This window comes from Colletotrichum abscissum (assembly GCF_030869225.1).
Source record: "Colletotrichum abscissum strain IMI 504890 chromosome Unknown Scaffold_4.1, whole genome shotgun sequence".
Lineage (NCBI taxonomy): Eukaryota > Fungi > Ascomycota > Sordariomycetes > Glomerellales > Glomerellaceae > Colletotrichum > Colletotrichum abscissum.
The window spans coordinates 1,098,390-1,117,516 of NW_026850320.1; the positions used below are offsets into that span (position 1 = coordinate 1,098,390).

General features: G+C 51.5%; 6 protein-coding genes across 6 annotated transcripts; 4 read left to right on the forward strand and 2 right to left on the reverse strand.

Moving 5' to 3' along the window:
- Nucleotides 1-2,433: 2,433 nt before the first annotated feature.
- Nucleotides 2,434-2,999, forward strand: CABS01_02301 (uncharacterized protein; the record flags this gene model as incomplete). Its single annotated transcript, XM_060535679.1, has 4 exons — nt 2,434-2,640; nt 2,713-2,726; nt 2,793-2,899; nt 2,959-2,999. 4 exons carry the CDS (start codon nt 2,434-2,436, stop codon nt 2,997-2,999), a joined length of 369 nt encoding a protein of 122 aa, XP_060395984.1.
- Nucleotides 3,000-3,951: 952 nt separating this feature from the next.
- CABS01_02302 (prolyl 4-hydroxylase) lies at nt 3,952-5,511 on the reverse strand (the record flags this gene model as incomplete). Its single annotated transcript, XM_060535680.1, has 2 exons — nt 3,952-5,147; nt 5,211-5,511. 2 exons carry the CDS (start codon nt 5,509-5,511, stop codon nt 3,952-3,954), a joined length of 1,497 nt encoding a protein of 498 aa, XP_060395985.1.
- A 1,925-nt stretch (nt 5,512-7,436) lies between these two features.
- CABS01_02303 (cytochrome P450) lies at nt 7,437-9,244 on the forward strand (the record flags this gene model as incomplete). Its single annotated transcript, XM_060535681.1, has 5 exons — nt 7,437-7,520; nt 7,611-8,396; nt 8,455-8,769; nt 8,845-9,011; nt 9,082-9,244. The coding sequence occupies 5 exons, from the start codon at nt 7,437-7,439 to the stop codon at nt 9,242-9,244; spliced, it is 1,515 nt and encodes a 504-aa protein (XP_060395986.1).
- Nucleotides 9,245-12,197: 2,953 nt separating this feature from the next.
- Nucleotides 12,198-12,479, reverse strand: CABS01_02304 (uncharacterized protein; the record flags this gene model as incomplete). Its single annotated transcript, XM_060535682.1, has 1 exon — nt 12,198-12,479. The coding sequence occupies one exon, from the start codon at nt 12,477-12,479 to the stop codon at nt 12,198-12,200; it is 282 nt and encodes a 93-aa protein (XP_060395987.1).
- A 765-nt stretch (nt 12,480-13,244) lies between these two features.
- CABS01_02305 (uncharacterized protein) lies at nt 13,245-14,476 on the forward strand (the record flags this gene model as incomplete). Its single annotated transcript, XM_060535683.1, has 2 exons — nt 13,245-13,497; nt 13,551-14,476. 2 exons carry the CDS (start codon nt 13,245-13,247, stop codon nt 14,474-14,476), a joined length of 1,179 nt encoding a protein of 392 aa, XP_060395988.1.
- Nucleotides 14,477-16,103: 1,627 nt separating this feature from the next.
- On the forward strand, nt 16,104-18,573 carry CABS01_02306 (phytase; the record flags this gene model as incomplete). The annotated part of the gene is made up of 3 exons (XM_060535684.1): nt 16,104-16,721; nt 16,781-17,745; nt 17,799-18,573. 3 exons carry the CDS (start codon nt 16,104-16,106, stop codon nt 18,571-18,573), a joined length of 2,358 nt encoding a protein of 785 aa, XP_060395989.1.
- Nucleotides 18,574-19,127: the final 554 nt, after the last annotated feature.

Below are 19,127 nucleotides of genomic sequence, written 5' to 3' on the forward strand. Positions count from 1 at the left end.
AGGATTCTATGGGTCCCTCTCCCCTCTCTCACGAGTCACCCACGGCTCCCAGAACGGTTCTTCAGAGGCAGACAAGTGGTCTGTTGGTTTTCTTTCGAGGGAGAACGAATCCACACCAGATAACATTTGCGGGCAGATACCGGGTTGTATGCTGATAAGGCACGGTTATGCGGCAAGAGGGGGAGGAGTTTGGCGATTCCCTACGGAGTACATACACCCGTTGGGACTTTTCGGTCTGGGCGCGGGCAACACACCATACGCCGCTCACCTGGGGAACACGGGGAGGAATTCTGAAGAACCAAAGCACGGGGAGAGAGGAGTGGAGGGGGACATGGAGGGAGTGTGGGAACCCGATGTTACCCATCCGCTACCTTAGGCGACCTGTTGGTTCGTGTAGAGCTGCAGTAGTTCATGTGTTTCTCGACTCGTCTCCCGCTTTCCACAGGTTGATGAACAGGTGGCACAGATGACGCTGCGATGAGAAGAAGCACCGTAAGCCAGAGAGAATCGGAGGTCGCGTGTCTGATTTCCTACAACAGCCAATTGTGATTCGATGAGAAAAGGATGCATCGCTAAGCTTTTTCCAAGCGGTCTAGCGCTTCTCGGCAGCCCTAGGAGGCTCACTTCACTTGGCGCTCTCCCACCTGCTGCCAAGGCTTTTCCCATGCGACCTTGTTGTTGCTGAGCTAAGGTACGTTGGGGGAAATGGTTAGCGTAGTTGTGGTTTGCCTAGAGCACTGTATGCTGACCTGTGACACATGAAAACCTACGAGCGAATACGTTGACAACTTTCAACACGTGCTGCTTCTCAAAGTATTAGCAACCGAGACTAGGCCGATTATTTCGCAAAACATGCGACATGGAATCCATAAATCGTTGAAGGATAGCCAAAGAGGCGGACAGTAAGTCCGATATTACAAAGACTCCAGGCTAGATCTATTGAGTCTTGGACAGCAGGTCGGTCGCCGAACTGCCGTCATTCGAGAAAAACTTTACCAAATTGCGCGGCTCAAGCATCTGCATGAGAGCACGTGGTCGGGTTGCTCCGTACATACAAACATCATTTCTCAATTCACAAGCACTAGGATGTATCATGGTAAAATCTCTGCGTATTGCCGTTGCGCGACCTTTTTCTCTGCGGCCAATCCAGTGCCGTGTTGCCCACCACGTGCTTGCGGCGCCGATGTGCCGCCTTTGCCGGCCCGCCCCGGCTTTCGGTCCTGTGGCGGCGCGAGGACCCTCTTCTGCCCTCCCGGGGACCCGACATTGCCGGTGTGGAGGCGTTACCAAGGTCAAGATCGGTCAGTATTTAGTCTTCTAGATCCGTAAGTTTGCAGAAGTCTCGATGTTTGCTTGATAATTCGAATACGTTCAACACCATCATCGATGGACAGAATTGACATCAATTACCTGTACGATGTGTCCGGTCTCAATTTAACTCGTTCGCTGATTTCGATTAGTCGCTGAAAAGGTGAAGGTATTACACGTCCGGCAATTCGCCGGAAACTTACGAGCACAGCAGAAAATGACTTCCTAGAAAGTGGAAGAGCGAAGGGCAGCGAGGAAATATATATATACTCGGTGAGAGCATGTAAGGAAGCACGTAACAGAATGGCAGCTTTGTCTGTGCTGAATATGCCAGCCGTACTGCTCGCATTCGGTTCCAGACAGTAACTTTGTACGGAGTACTCCGTACATTGTAGCACTGAAAGATAATTAGATTAACAGAGTCAGTCGCCTCAAAATTTGTCGATCAGTGCCGAATACTACGTGGCCTAACGATTTGTCGTCTGAATAAACTCCAGAAAAACCATCCGGTTCAATCTCATCATGGCAACTTTTTGGCGAGCTGAGTAGTTCCATTCATATACGCCCGCTCTGTACGCGCGGATGCACGCATATACCGCCAGGCCTAACTTAGTATCTATCTTCTACAAAACTGTCGCGAGAACCACGCCCGTTAATCGAGGGCAGCATTCAACGCTCAATATACTACAAGAATAATCTGCTACGCCATTCTGGTAAAAACTTCAGTATAACATGAAGGAATACGTGAACTTTTCCCAAAGAACGATGTTTGCATTGCGTTTATATGACCATTACTCATAACACAAATTTGCGACTATTTTGCGAACAAATGAATGACCATGGTTTCAAGTTAAGATTGAGGAAATAGAGTTATCGTCAATTGACTACCATGACTCGATTACTTGGTCCTTGACATTAGTGTCACAAAGCTTCGACATCGAATACTCGTATTCCGCAGTGATCCAGTTGGTCTGATCACCGCCAGTTTTCGTGTCATATAAGTAAGATCTGATGCACCAATCTCACCATTAAGACCCTGGAGAAGACATTTACATTCTGATTCTTCTTCATTGTCTTTCACTCTTTGAACGTCACTCACTTACTTTACCTCAACACACATTCATCATGCATGCGTTCACTGTCCTCGCACTCCTCACAGCCTCTGCTGTTCAACTCGTCGCCGCGGGTGGTTTCGCGTCGACATGCAGCGACATGACCTACTCGGGTACCACGTTCACCGCGCAATGCAAGAACAACTTTGTTGATCCCTATTTCGAGAAGGCCCCCATTGACCTGTCAAAGTGCCTTGCCAACGTTGGGGGCAAGGTTGTCGTACGTCTATTCCTCTTTCATACTAGGTTCTCCGACAATCCAGGGTTCAATCGACTAATCTGTGAACCATAGTGCCGTCCTAAGAGGTATAGTCTTCTCAAGAAGTCAGAATGGTTGAGGAATCCCCCAAGTACTGATGTATCTCTCGCCAGCCCGTCCTTCAAGTTTTGTGACTGTGGTCTCGGCAGTGACAAGAAGATTTTGAACTGCCGTTGCACTGACTCTACTGGAACTAAGCAGCCTTCGTCTCTGAACCTTGGTATGTATATGCATTGTGTCATGGCTGGCTAGATGCCTTCGAAGCTAACAATTCTGTAGATACCTGCCTGACCAACAACGACGGAAACTTATCATGCTAAAGCCTCGCGCCGGCCACAACTGAAATTGGTTCGAATACATAGAGTGATAGGGAAAACCTCAAGGCCCAGGACAGTGGGAGCTAATCGAGAGATGGATACTTTGTCAGAGGGTCAAAGGCTAAATGCCCCAGACATGTTTAAGCGGAATGTGTATTTGGTGGATTACTGAAGACCTCGACTAAGTATCTAATCGAAGTGTATTTATAGACGAGCCTCAGTATCTTCAAATCCCGTCTTTGGCCATGTGTATCCTCTGCGCCTGTCCTTTGTATCCAGCCGCGCCCATACCAGACTGCGACCAGGCTGGCCCTAAGCGTAGAAGTCAGGCCGATCTTAATGTCTGTTCTTATGCCCTTTGACCATCACCTCCTCTTTTACGCTTGCCCGTCGGACTGTCTGCGGGGAAGAACAATATCGCCAAGCTAGTGCTGTGTCTAGCTGACTTCGAGACCCTGCCGATCTCCCGGCTAGCTCAGAGACTGAGGTCGAAGAGGCTGTCCGCAATAGCACAGGCGGTGAATGTGGCCCTGCATCCTGATCCCGAGTCTACCAGACGTGCCAGCTGTGCGGCATCGGAGAGCCTTTAGCTAGGCACTGGACGACAATGCCATAAGGCATCTCTAGGTTTCTGCTTGTTGATGCGAAAGTGGAAGCTCAACTTAGATGCCGCTGGTGTGGTGCAGGCCAGCCCCACAGACGCCCTTAAGCCAGTACGGAGATGAGTAGCATCCTGGTTGGACTCACGGCACCTTAAGTTACCAGTGTCACAGCGGCTTAGCAGAGAATCGTAGTCAATTCACCACGAGACATAGGCTCGAGCCCACTACCGACTTTTGGGATTGATTTGATAGCAAAGGCTCAGACTTGCCCCAAATATTTCGGTCGAGAGCCCGCATCCGAAGTTCCAAATGCCGTGTGTAATCAGCTGTCATTCTGATGGACGTGTACTTCATCATGCCTCCGTTGGCTTAACGTCGTACTCGACTTCCGTCCTAATCACGTACTTGGCACCCTTTCTTACACCAGTACCCTCGTGAAGAGGTGCACCCTTTGCATCTCCATGCGGGAAGACGGCAACTCCGCCCATGACCGGTCGCACCGGGTACGCATTTAGCGTGCCTTCCCGCGCCGCTGGAAGGAAGTAAGTAGTTTCGCCGCCCTCAAATTCGTCGTTCAAGTAGATTAGGAACGTGAACAGGGAGCTCTGCTTCTTGTCTTCGGGCGATGCATCGTAGACATATGTGTCGTCTGGAAGAATACCAGAAGGCGGCCAGGCACCGTCAATGTGCGCGCGGTACTCGGCTCCGGGGACGTAGCGGTACACGCGGAACCGCCGGTTGAGGCCGCGCACCTTTCGTCTGTCGACTGACTGGGGAACAAAGGACGAGACTCTGGACCAAAGCGCATCGTGGAAGGCTGTATCAACGACCCAGTAGAAGTTGTGCGCAAGAATGCTAATGTCCCCATCCTCACGAAGAGGGGCATCGGGGAGGAAGTTGACAGTTTCGCCGGCGGCTATAATTGCTTTGCATTCGTCTACGGAGAGAACGTCTTTCAGGAGGCTGAGCCCTGGCACGACAGGGTGTGCGTGTGCTGTTACTGGTGGCCGTTTGTCGACGAGGGGTATCGTGTTCGGGGCGGTCGTGTAAAGGAGTGCGTCGTGGTGGTTGGGTGGCTTCCGAAGCGGGCCGGGGGTTCGTTCGATGACGCGAAGAGACGCTGCCAAATTCGCCGGCGCTGATTCAAAGATGGTCTTGTCAAGTACAGAGGCGTATACCTGAAGGGATGGCGTGGTGGGACGGAGATCCCAGGTGTTCTGCAGGGCGATTCCGGGTGTAGAAGAGAGCGGCAAAGGCATGGCCTTGGGATTGCTGTCGAAGTGCCCACAAGCTCGTAAGACGGCATCAAGAACCAAGAGTCGCTGCTCGTCCCTCTCAGTTCTCTGTAGGGTGACGCCGTCTCCCTCCCCTTCAGGCAATGTGGATAGGCCGCTAATGACGTCTAGGTCTCGCACCCAGCGACACAGTGCTCCTAGCTTCGGTTCCTGGCCACGGATTCTCATTTCGGATAGCAGTATTCTGGCATCATCGTATTTCTCGTCGGTGAGCGCGCCGGTGATTCGTGCCGTAAGTCCAAGATTTGTACCGGCTGAAGCAATCAATTGTCAGTTCCTGGCAGATAGCGACATCGTGTGATATGGGGTCTACACACGGGCATTGTTGACACCACTTGCGCAATTCTGACGGAAGTCATAGACGGCAACGCGAAGGTCTCGGCATTGCTTCGATTTGATAAGATTCGGGTATTTAGCGAGGGTATTTAACGTGTCAATGGCGATGTCGAGTTCCTCGTCCGATATGACCGTCTGGAGGCTCTTGGGCTCGAGGTTTGAGGCGGTATTGTCGTCGCTGTCAGGTGGCGTAACTGTTGTCGCTGCGGTCTTGGGAGCTTTTCGCGGAAGCTCCTCCTGCGCGTTTTGCTTGCGCTTCTTCGCGGCCTTTGATTTCGCCATTGTTGAGATGTTACAATCGTGATGAGGCGTTTGTCGTCGGACGAAGAAGTAGGAGTAGAGTGGCGTTCAGTGAGCTGAGATTTCGGACCAAAGCTTCGAAAGTTCCAATGCACCACCGCCAGTCCAAGGGTCTTGCCCCGCCGAGGGGTTCGGCCAATCGCCCAGTTGCAGCCTGAGGCATCGAAGCTAAATCCCGCTGTGGGGCCGGCCTGTGTCCGGGGCGGATCGGTCTAGGTCCGGGGTACCCTTGGCTAGACCTACTTCCCCCCGCTTCATTATTCAATCTACTCAGTTTTGAGGTGGCACAATAATGAGGACTACTCCGTATTACGACTACAACTCGGAATTCTGTCGCTGCGAATCATTATCTCGTTGTGTTGGCAAGCCAACTGTCGAACAAGTAGTAATGTTGGTCAAACTATTCCGTCAATCATATTTTAAATTATAGTCCAGGGCACAATGCATAGAAGAGTCTTCGACAGTGCAATGAAGACCCAAGATTCTTCAAAGAAGCCAGAAGATCAGGGTTCATGTAGCTTCTGTGAGGATTACCACATGCTGTATAGTATACCAAAGTGGCTATAATATTGAGTTTTGAAAAGCCTGCACGTGATTCGCATTCAAATCGGCGGCTGAAAGCCGAAAAGGAACCGATATGAGCGGTCAGTTAGTGGGACAGAGAGTGCAGTTTGTTGCTGCACAACAGGCTGTATGGGTTCAGTGTCAATTCTCCTCATGGCGCTCTGACCTGCAACGCCAAAGCCGGTGCGGGACCATGCGGGTGTTGACTATCTCGAAATCCGACGCGGAATTATGACCGTCTGGATACCAGCAGTCGCAGCTCTAAATCTGTCAAGAAAACGTCATGGGATGAAATGTCAAGGAGCTTGCAGATGCATAGAATGCGGACCCACTATGCTCATACGAGGGATGAAGCGATGCACATGCATAACAGGCCAAATCGAGAGGTCTACACAGGAAGTTGCAACGCCTGGCTGCGTTTGTTACGCAAGGCTCATACGTACAACATCTAAATTGAATAAACCCAGACAGAGCGAAGCGGTCTCTAAAAGAACCCTGTGAGCCGAATGAACTAACAAATAGCGGCAAGGTTTTTTATGTCGACGGACTGCGACGGGCCCCGGAGAGTAGACTTAAGCTTCTAGTGGTTTTGGTAGCTGTCCTGTGCTTCTCAGGTGTTTTTACCATTGCCCGCTCGGGGTCAGAGTAGAGGAACTGAGTTCTCTAGTCAGAGTCTAAGGGCGGCATAGCCGTCGATCACGAAGCTTCCCCAGATGCCAGTTCACACCCTCACACAACACTGGGTGTGCAAGCACCAATCAGCAAAAGCCAGTTGATGCTTGACGTAAATTGTACACAAGGAATAACATCGCGGACATTGGCGGACATTCGTGGAGTTGGTTACACATTCGCTCTGTCATTCCCGCACCAGACCCGAGCGCTAAGGAGTACTCCGTACAGCACCAGAGCAAACAAACCGTTAACTGCCGAGCCCTGGACGGGTAGCAAGTGCCGGGATCTAGATCACGAGTGGGGGGCGACGTACACCGGAGTCGGGCCAAGCCGGGCGAGTTATGCATGAAATGTGCAAAGCACGGAGACCATCCGACCCACGGTGACGCTCGCCCGCCGCTACACTCGGCGGAAGCTTAGGTTTATCTCCAGATTCTCCACAAGTATGTAACGGTATGCCGCAGTAGTCCTACGAGAGATCGTCGTTTCACAGGGCGTTCGGCTTTCAAGGTTTGGACCGAATTCCGTCGCCTAAATCAACCATGAGTTGATAAAAAGTGCCTTGGTGCCAGACTTGAAGATAGGATTGATGAGCTGCCACCTATCAAGTTCATCCCGTCTGTAACCATCTTGACAGTTTCAGGTTTCGCGGGGAACCCACGCTACTCAACATGTCGGACCACAGTACTGGCTTCACAGCCCAAATCCTCAATATCCGTACCCTCTGTTCAGCCTTTGCTTTAGTTATTACTCTGGTACGTGATGACTTGCAATCCTTCAAATCTAGTGACCAATTAGATTTCACTGTAGCCCTCGACGCTGACCGCATCTGACCACTCATCTAGGGCGTCGCTTACCTTTTCGGGACCATCATCTACAACGTCTTCTTCCACCCCCTTCGCGTATATCCCGGACCAAAGCTCTGGGCAGCCTCGCGCATCCCCTTCACTCGCGCCACCCTCTCTGGCCAGGTCCACCGCAAGATCTTGGCGCTGCACCAGGAATACGGACCCATCGTCCGCGTCGCTCCCAACGAGCTCGCATACAACTCCCCCGACGCCTGGAAGGATCTCCACGGACACCTCAAGAACGGCACCGGCGACCACGGACGAGATCCCGTCGCGACCCAGGATAGCAGGCATGGCATCATCGGCGCCAACCGCGAAGATCACTCGCGGTTCCGACGGGCCCTGTCGCATGGCTTCTCCGCGCAGTCTATGCTGGAGCAGGAACCCATTGTCAAGAAGTACGTGGACCTTCTCTTCCAGCGACTTCATGAAAAGTGCGCTGGCGGTGCCGAGGCTCTGAACATGGTCGCGTGGTACAACTGGACGACTTTTGATGTCATCGGGGACTTGGCTTTTGGCGAGCCATTTCACTGCTTGGATGACTCTGGTTACCATCCCTGGGTGAAGCTCATCTTTGACGGGATCAAGGGCAACTCTTTCAAGAACTGCATGCGACGATTCCCGCCGATCGAAAAGCTCTTGATACATCTTATCCCGGCCGACCTCCGCAATAAGCGAGATCAGCACATTGCACTCACTAAGGAGAAGGTTTCCAAGAGACTTGCCATGGAGACTGACCGACCAGACTTTATGGACTCTATGCTGCGCACAAAGGGGCCACAGGTAATTCGAACCTACTAGCCGCAAAGTTGCCTACACATTCTAACATTGGGTACACCAGAAACTCACCTTTGAAGAACTCAAATCGAATTCCTCGGTCCTGATCATCGCCGGCTCGGAAACTACCGCAACAGCTCTGTCGGCAATTACCTACTACCTCTGCACAAACCGCCAGGCTCTTGACAAGCTCACCCACGAGGTTCGAACAGCCTTCTCCTCCGAGGAAGAGATCGAGATGGTCAGCGCGCAGCAGCTCCAGTACATGCAGGCGGTCATGAACGAAGGTCTTCGAATGTACCCTCCCGTCCCTACAGGAATCGTCCGCAGAGTTACCGACGATGGCGGCGTATTCTTGGGTCAATACGTGCCAAGCGGGGTAAGTTTACTTTCTATTTTTTCTAAGCGTTGAGAGGGGGTAAGAACGTCATGCTGACAAGGTGGTGATACACAGACGCTGGTCCAGGTCTGGCACTGGCCTGCCTTCCACAGCCCGGAGAACTTCACCCTTCCTGACTCCTTTATTCCCGAACGTTGGCTCGATGATGCTCGCTTCTCTGGCGACAAGAAGGAAGCGTTCCAACCGTTCTCGGTCGGCCCTAGAAACTGCATTGGCAGAAAGTAAGTTGCATTATCCTCCGCCTTCGATAACGTGTTGAATCGTCGGGTGCTAATCTGCTGCGTCTCATAGCTTGGCTTACGCGGAAATGCGTCTCATTCTTGCGAGAATGATCTGGAACTTCGACATGAAGCTATCGGAGGAAAGTGGAGGCTGGGACGACAAGAGCCAAGTCTATCTTCTTTGGGAAAAGGGCCCTGTTAATGTTTATCTCACCCCCAGAGAAAAGGTTTGAATGTCATGCGTGTCGAGGCTTGTATAGACACTAGTTGGCAGTCTTATAAGATGGTTTCTTCGAGAGATCGATTCGGCGTCATGCGCTTGCGTGTAGTTACGGGCAGGCGTTTGGAAATGAAATCAATTGCATATCGTTACTCATGGATTGTGCTCGTCACTTGAGCCAAACTAAAATCTTGGTGCCAGTGTCGTCTTTGCTACCCCAGCATGAACCCATGCAATCATGTAGATCTCGAAGGGACGTCCCATCTTGAATGTTCCGCCCTCCAGTGCGATCAGCACATGATGGTGTTGATGAGTGAGAAACTACATGCAAGGTTGGACTGATAAACCTTGTGCAAAACCATCAGGAAACTGGAAGCCTTGCAATTTGATGTTTGCCGGAAAGTTGTGAAAGTAAGTCACGGGGACATGCTTGAGAAATTGACATAGGACTCTTCGAGCTAAGGTACTCAATATAGAAGGGATCGCGAACTGCCGTATAGCCTATAGGTGAATTATGTCTGGAGGATAGTTTTTGTCTGATTGATGACATCTACGCTCAACCAGGCAAGAGAGTGGAAGTCTAGGTCCGCGTCAATGAACACTTGTATCAAGATGATGCAATTCGAGACCTGAAAACTGTACCGGAGTAGACTCTTTCGTATACGTCAATCTCAAGTGGCCGAGAAGGATGTGATTCCGCATGGAATGTTTCCAAACTATGTATTGAGATACTTTCCGAGAAACATTGCTTATAATTGTGCCTAGATGAGTGATATCGAAAGTATCTGGCAACATCGTGACAAATTCGGGGAGCATCATGTGGATTTGTCGAGTAAAATCTTCAAATGAACCTCCTGAATCACTTTGGCTCTAACCTAAGTACCGGGTTCTTAGAGGATATTGCACCCTAGAAAACTAATAGCACATGCCCGATTCTCGGCAAAGCCAAATTCAATCGAGATGGAGTACGTTCAGGCTACTTTGACACATGTATGCTTTGATATCACGCTCATGGCATAGATTCACCTCCCGAAGATCTCAAACAAAACTTGAAGAGCACTTTGTGTAGCTGGAGTTTCTTAACTTTCATGCGATTGAGAATTTGTCGAAGCCGTCGTCCCTTCGGTCAATGCTGAGACTGCCGCCCTAAGCGAAGGGACATGCGTGCGTAATGTGAACAGCTCCCCAAACGCTCAATGTTTGCGGACAGCCTCATGCCCAACTGAGTACTTACTATCGGCCGACGACATATTCATGATCAACGACCTATAATGATATGGAGATTTGGAATGAAATCTAGGACTACGTGTGAACATGCACATGATGATAAACCAGTGATAATCATTGTCTAGCATCATTTGGACTCCTTTGGCCCAGGAACACATATTCTCGGCCTGTCCGAGGACACGGATAGCACTCGGTGCCATATTGGAGGGTTCAGTAACCTCCTCGTTCCATGTCGGTATCTCCAATCAGCCTGCCATCGTCGTGCCCTGCCTCGACAATGGGATGAACTAGAGATGTGCACGAGGCATCGTGTCAACTCTCCTCGACGCGTCTGGCGCCGATGTGCCTGTGTCGAGATAGGTTGCTGCCGCTTGGCTGCAGTCTTGTGCGGATGGTTCACGTCGCCTTGACATTGACGCTTGATTCCGATGCTATTGCCTACAAGATTGTGTAATGTCGAATTGTTGGAAAAAGGGGTAGGATACATCAATCATCCTTTTTTGGGAGCCCTGGCGTTTCAAGGTAGAACCTGAGAGATCTTTCGCAGATGCTGCACAAGGTATCGGCCTTGCTTTCCTATGAGTCGATGCTCGGAAGTAGGAATGATGCCTTTGAATGAACCCTCAGTGAAAGATCGTTCAAATAGGGTTGACATTATGTCAATGTGGATGGGGGTTGTTTGGGATGGTCAACTCTTCGTTCCGGGTGATGCATATCCATAGGTCAGCCAAATCTGCCCGCACACGGAGACGGAATCTTCTTGGTTAAAGGATTAAGGGGCCAAATACGTCTGCGCTTGTAATGGCCACTTGGAAAACGTATGGAATGACCAACGATGTTGTTTTTGAGAATGTATCTTAAGCAGTGGTGCTTGAATGGAGAGCTGTGACCGGTGAAATTTACAAACTCAGGTTTTGTCACTTTGAGGGTGAAATTGTCAAAAGTAACCATATTGGTCATTCAACGTGTCGATCCAAATGAAAATGCAAATTGGCTGTGCGCAAGTTTCGTTCCATCTTCCTCACTGGAGTCTGGACTCTGGACAGAACCTCGGTCAAGGGCCAGTCCTCTCTGACTTGTCCGGAGAATGTTTCCAGACGTGACTGAAAAGGTTTAGTCTCAACGGTGCATGTGCTTAGCTGGAGACCGACTTCAGATCAATGTGCTGTTGAGAACCGTTGCGGCGTCGCATTACGAAATGATAGAGGGCGCCCTTACCCGGAATTAGACAAGTCATGACTGACACGCGTCAAATGACGACTCCGAACACCCCTTCCCCCCTCCAGACCTTCATTGCGGTTGAGGGTCACAACTAGCCCGACAGCCAATGACGGCATTTCAGATTGATTGGCTGCGCCCAGATAGGTCCATTTCGTCTCGTCCTAGAAATAGAGAATTAGGGACCCCGGACAAAGTATCGCTGTGCCGGTGAATCCGGGCACAGGGAGGCAGATAGACTGCAGTAGGGCATCTTCGCTGGACGATTCATGTTTGTTTGGTTTACATAGGCTGAGCCGCGGGACGTTGAGACAAGATGAACCCCCCTGAATAAAGTTACGCAAGGCCTAAAAGTTCCGACACTCTCTTTCAGTATGGGAGATTTTCTGCTCCACACCACGCATGCACGCTCAGCTCGTCTGCTCAATGACGAAGATAGCTCAAAGTCAAAAGTCAATTGAGCTGGATATCAATATCTTGAGTAGGAGTTGCCTCTCCAATCTCTTTCTCACAGCTCCCATCTAGTCCGCAACTGTTCCGCGTTGACTGATGCATAGAAGACAAAAAGGGATGAAAATTCGGGGCCCGCGAGAGCGTTCTCCGCCCCTTTCCAAAGCTCTCCCACAGACCGATGTGGCCCAGGGAAATAAACAAGCTTGACATGGTCTCTCCGCTGAAGCCCACTGTCTCCCGAGCTCCGTCAAGCATGTTTTGTTCAAGTCAGCGGAATTTAGTCCAATCTCATTGAAGCTTGCGCAAACGCGCAGCGGCGCCACCCGCCAAGTGGAGAGTGGCCTCGTCATCCGGTGCCCCTGGGAACTTTTACCTGAGAAGGCCCAAAATGTCAAGGAACCAAACTCAGGCAGTCTTCCCGCCAACGTCGGGATCCCCAACGACGAAACGGAATGTGGGAGGCCCGAAGGTCGCCCCCGGGACCAGTCCCCACTCCGGATCGACCCCGGGTTCCGCTCTAGAACCACCTTCTTTCCATCTCAAGCTTCTCCAAGCATTTCTTAACCGCTTGGCGTGTGCTCTGAGGCTGAGTTAAGGACGTCAGGGACACTTAAGGACAGGCACTGGCGTGGAGACGCATTGACTCGAAAAGTTGAGAATGCGCCCTCAGCGGGGAACGAAGTCGTGTATATGAGGCTCAGAAGTACGGAATCCCTGCGCGCCACGACGGCAACGGGTAGCGTATGACCTTTTGCGCGGTCCTGGTTGGACGGATGTTCAGACGATGGACCGCAGACGCTCGATGGAAGAGTCGAAAATAGCAGGGCGGGACGGGAGGTGACGAGGGCTCCCCCATGTAGGGGGATCGGACGAGAGCGAAGTCTCCATCGACTGTCCACATCACGTAGAGATGAACGCGTTGATAATGGAAGATGGCGGAGATGTAGAACGCAGATCGATTTGTATAAAGACTGGTCCCAGCGCCTGACATCTGGGATTTCGAAAGAACCATCAGCCGCAACCATCGCAGCAACAGCAGTCGCTTCTACAACAAAAGATCTACAATCGTTTTCAACATTCGCTATAAATTTGGTCTCATTACAACAGCATCAACAATGGTTCGCATCTCCGCCCTTTCGGCCGCCGGCCTCGCCCTCGCCGGCTGCGTCTCTGCTCACCCCGGCGAGCACCACAGCCATGAGCACATGAAGCGCAACATCCAGCTCCGTGACAACGTCGCCGCCGTCGGCCAGCGCTCCCTGAACGCCTGCTCCAACACTGCTGGTGCTCAGGCCATGAAGAAGCGCGCCGTTGAGCGCCGTGCCCAGAAGGTCAAGGACATCCGCGCCGCCAAGGGCCTCAAGACCCGTAAGTACCTATCTGTCTGAGACTTCTGCGAATATTTACTGACGTTTCCATAGCTGCCCGCAAGTACCGTCGTGATGCGGACGCGCTCACCGCCTGGGAGGAAGTCAATCACAACATGACCGGCTCTAGCAACAACGGCATCTTCACCCCCCTCGAGGATGTATTCAGCGCCAACACTTCCTGCGTCTTGGCTCCCGAGATTACCGACGGCCCCTACTACATCGTCGGCGAAAACATGCGCTCCAACGTCATTGAGCAAAAGTGGTGCGATGGTGTCCCCGTCTTCCTCGAGGTTCAGTATGTCGACGTCGCTACCTGCGACCCCATTCCCCAGGTCGCCGTCGACATCTGGAACTGCAACGCCACCGGTATCTACTCCGGCATCTCCACCAACGGCAACTACGCCGCCGACGGCATGAACAGCACGTTCCTACGCGGCATTCAGCTCACTGATGCCGACGGTGTCGCCCAGTTCGAGACCATCTTCCCTGGCCACTACCAAGGTCGCGCCACCCACACCCACTTGCTCTCGCACACCAACGCGACTCTGATGCCCAACGGCACTATCTCCGTCTGGAATGCCCCCGTCAGCCACATCGGCCAGGTCTTCTGGCCCGAGTCCATTCGCTCCGCCGTCGAGGAGCTCTACCCCTACAACACCAACACGCAGGACGTCACCTCCAACGCCGACGACATGTGGTCCATCCTCCAGGCCGATGCCTCCTACGACCCCTTCCCTCAGTTCGTCTACCTGAGCGATGACCTCCAGGACGGTCTCTTCGCCTGGATCCAGATTGGTGTCAATGCTTCCGCTGACTACACCGATGACGACTACTACAACATTGCCGGCTACCTTGATGAGGATGGTGGCCACTCCACTGGTGCCACTGTTGGCGGTGGCGGTGGCTCCGGCGGCCCCGGTGGCAACGGCACCATGAGCGGCAGCCCTCCTTCCGGCACTGCTGCTCCCCCTTCGTAAGGCACTTTAGTCGACGGGCCTGACGCAGGACTTCGAGAGCTACCTGTTACAATTTCTTTGTATGATAGAACTTCAAATACCTTTAGATGCATTGAACATACAATCTCAATGGGATTGAGCGCGCAAATACCATTTCATCCATACTTCAATTTTTCTTCCAAACATGTCCAGCTGATATGTACTGAAGATACTTTTGCTGGAGATTTCTGGCTCATGCCGTGGTGATCATCCTACTAGAGAAGCTAGGTGAGGTAGATGCCTAATTTTGATTTAGTCTGCTTGATTTAATCTAACCCAGGCCTCCGAAATCTAGGAGAGGATTTAGTGCCTAAAAGTCATGCCGGGGAGAAAGATGTCTCGAAGGGGGCTATGAGATACGACGTGATGTAGCCTTTGGTCGGGTATATCCTTTAGGTAAGACATACTATTCTGATCGTAACTGGAGCTACTGTTGGCTGATGCTCTTACATGGGGATTCACGCCTTTGAGATATATACTTGGAAGATATAACTCTTCGGCGACGCCGCTGTCAAGGCTTGCGGCATTTACCTTGATGGATCTTCTTACTTACTCTCCTTCAATGTACTGCATTTCGAACCTCGAGTAGCTCGTTAGGGTATTGAATGATGTTTACTCTAACCCGATCTCCCTGTTCTGCGATTTGTGTGAAGATACCGTCTTGTCTGTCTTATTTTGGCCACTATTAGAAGCATTGAATTACCCGCATTGATGCTACTTTATATTGGTAACGATTATATAATGTCGACGACTTTTCAGTCGACTTTCGTGTCTGGGAAGGACAAGGGAGCGCAAGTCAGAAAAGTTCAAGAAACGGACTATTAGTACTTCCCAATCACAAGCCGCAAGAAAACGCACGCTGTCGGTGCTCATCTGATAAGGTGAAAGAAACCGCGGCAAATCCATCCTACTTGCATGCGCTCTCGAAGTTCATCGTCATTTGCCCGAGACATGAGACGATGGTTGATTTGGCCAAGCTGCGTCCAGTCACATTTCACATAAATCGAGAAGTCAAAACAAATGATGACAAGTTGGAACTTGGCGTCTGAAGCCCGTGACGAGACCCGAGCGCGTTAAATCGGCCCAGCCTTGAACACGAGCCAATTGTGAAGTTGCGAAGGACAGAAAGCGGAAACCGATTGTCGGCCTCGGAAATTCCCCCCGATGTCACCGTACAATTAAAGTATAGCGGGTATTGGGATAACTTTTCTGACAGAATCAAAAGTCGAGTTTCTCTCAACCAGCTCCTCGTTCGGACCTGTGACTTCACCTTGGATTAATGGTGTTCCAATGCCAAGACGGACGACTCCAAAAGTGGAAGCTCCAATATTCTTCGTCCCATCGCGTCCACCAATTGTTTTTCCCCTTTCATGCACGCGTTTCACCCGAAGGGAACCATCAGTGTTCCACCACCCACAGTATTGACGCAGACATCGTCCATCAAATTGCCAAACTGAAAGCAGATTCGGTGAAAGGTCGCAGCCTAGTCTCTCATCCCTGAAGGGGACCTGGAGGGGCTGAACTTGCATTGCCATCCCGGCCCTGTAGGCGTGGGGCTACCCGCTCCTCCGCTGCCCGCCCGCTTGGAGGGGGCAGGCAATGAGACGACATGATAAATGGACTGTTCCTCCTCACAAGGCGAGCCTTCAGTTTGCACGTCTTGCCATGTCAGGCAGACCTCTATCGACTTGACCAAACCGCCATGGGCCTCAGATATCTCGCATGCGCCGCGGCAATAGCCGCGGTCGCGATGCATCCCTGGCTAGCCACGGCCGCCGACGTCGAGGCCAATATCACAGCCCTGACTGGTGGCGAACTCGAAGCCGATTGGACAAACATGTTCTACTCCAAAGAGAAGCCTCTACTGCTAGGAAACGATGGAGGTGCTGCGACGGGAGGCTTTCACGCGTGGGATCTGAACAGCGATTCGCCACTGTCCGAGGTCAAGTCCATGATCACTGGCCGAACAAAGATCATCACGACAGTCTACAATGTCACGGGGAAAGACTATGCGGTTACTATTGCGATGCCGGACTCCATAATTCGCGTCTACGAGATGCCAGGATTCAAGGAAATCGAGTCAGCCCAAGTGACCATGCTTGGAGACTGGGCAGCCATGTGCTCGTGGCGAACCAACAGTCTGAACGACTACGTCTTTCTCTTCGGTAAGAGTGTGGTAGTGCAGTATGTGGTCCGCCCGACCAAGGACTCCATTGAACTGGTGGAGGTGAGAAAGCCCGGTTCCAGCTCCTCAACTCATTTCTCACTGACTGAAACTTCAAACAGGTTCAAAGCATCCCAGTCCCAACAGAGTTCTCCGGCTGTGCTGTGGTACAATCACAGGCTAAAATGGTCGTTAATGCCGACGATGACAAGGATATCTACGTCTTCGATCTCAAGGAATCGACCATTGCCCCAGAAATCACCAAGCTTGGCGAGGCTGCGGAAGATGTGACTGGTATTGCAACATATGTCTCAAATTCCACCGGCACTGACTACCTGTTTGTCGCTCAAGAAAGTAGCATTGCTGTCTACAAGTACCCATTCGATCTTGTCGGCAATATCAAGCTTAATGGCCTCGAGGATATCGAAGTCCAGGGCCTCAGTATCTATCAGGGCTCAAGTTCAAAGTACCCTAGCGGCGCTCTTGGCTTTGCTGTCGAAGCAGACAACGTCGCTGGATTTGGAGTGGTGTCACTGGATAGTGCTCTCGATGATCTCGGGATAGAAGCCAACACCGCGTATGATCCTCGGAACGCAACTGGATCCCGCGACCGTTCTCCGATCTGCGACGCCTGCTCGAGCAACGGCTACTGTCAAGAGAATGCCCTAGGATGTGGCTGTTTCGCTGGCTTCACCGGCGACAAGTGCGATCAGGTCCAGTGCACGAAGGATTGCTCTGGACATGGCGAGTGTATCGGGCCGCAACAGTGCAAATGCGAGAATGGATGGGGAGGACTGTTCTGCTCGGCTGTCTTAGTCGAGGCTTCCTACGAAACTGACCAAAATGGCGGCGACGGAGATGATCCCGCCATTTGGATCTCGCCGGAATCAGCCGATAAGTCCCGCATCATTACTACGACCAAGTCCACTGAGGGTGCCGGCTTGGGTGTTTTCGATCTGAAGGGCAAGCTGCTCCAAACCCTGCCGGCGGCGGAGCCCAACAACGTCGATATGATCTATGGCTTCCAGGCTGGGAACAGGACTGTCGATCTCGCTTTCGCTGCCTGCCGTGGCGACGATACGCTTTGGTGAGTTGAGTATTTCAAGTCGCCTGAAACACCTTACACTGACACATTTGCAGTCTTTTCGAGATGACCTCGAATGGAACCCTGAAAGACATCCCCGGCGGCATTCAGCCTGTCCCGGAGGACTACAAAGTCTATGGGTCCTGCGTGTACAAGTCTCCCATCAGCGGCAAGCAATATCTCTTTGTCAACGAAAAGTCTGCTCGCTATCTACAATACGAGCTGACGTCCAACTCGAATGGTACTCTCCAGACCACTCTCGTTCGTGACTTTACAGGGGGTTCAGGCGGCCAGGTTGAGGGATGTGTAACGGACGAGGAGAATGGCTGGATCTTCCTCGGCGAAGAGCCCTCTGCCCTGTGGCGTTATGGTGCCGAGCCCGATTCTTCCGACGATGATGCCATTCAAATTGCCTTTGTAGGCGACGGCCAGACCTTCGCCGACGTGGAGGGCGTTACCCTCGTCTACGGCGTAAAACCTGATCAAGGATACATCCTCGTGTCTAATCAGGGCGTCAGTTCTTACAACGTGTATACTCGAGCCGATCCACACTACTATGTGACAACTTTCACAATTCCCAAGTCGTCGGATGGACAGATTGATGCGGTTTCGAATACCGATGGCATCACCGCGGTCGGGACACATCTTGGAAAGGACTTCCCTCACGGATTATTCGTTACTCACGATGATGCCAATCAACTGCCTGACGGTAGTACCAGTACCGAAGCTAGCTTTAAGCTAGTAAGCCTGGAGAAGATTCTGGGGGCCGATGTGATCAAGGCTATGAACCTCCTTGATAATGTTGATGCTAATTGGGACCCAAGGAAGTAATTAGAACAATGGGTCGACAATGTGACTACAAGCTTGCACAGAAGTCAATAATAATATATCAAACTTACTAGCCTGAACGATTGTAGTGATGGAAACCATGTGATCCACCGGTCTTGATGAAATACGTCTATGATACACCCCGCAAATGGCAATGTCACTGGCATGAAGTAAGCGGAGTCAGCGAGTTGCCGCTCAATTTCGACTTCTATTATGAACTTCAGAATGTGTCTAATTGAAAGGGGGATGCCGCTACCATATTGGAGAGATGCGACCTGAAAGATTTCAATCCACGAATTGATCACTCTTACTTCGCAACATCGCCAATACCGGAGTATGAAAGGTCCATTGCTACGGGCTTCTCCCATTCTCACCCACTCCCCTCTTCACCGGCACTCTTGTTCCAAGGCAGTTGAAACTATCAAACTGATCTAGGCGGGCGAATATTGCTGGGCCCTCTGGCGCGTAGGCGCTGTCGCCGATGTCGGTCTTCTGCCGCCGGAAGCAATGGCCCGTCCATGTATGGAGTTGTGATGTGCTTTGGCTTGCACATGATC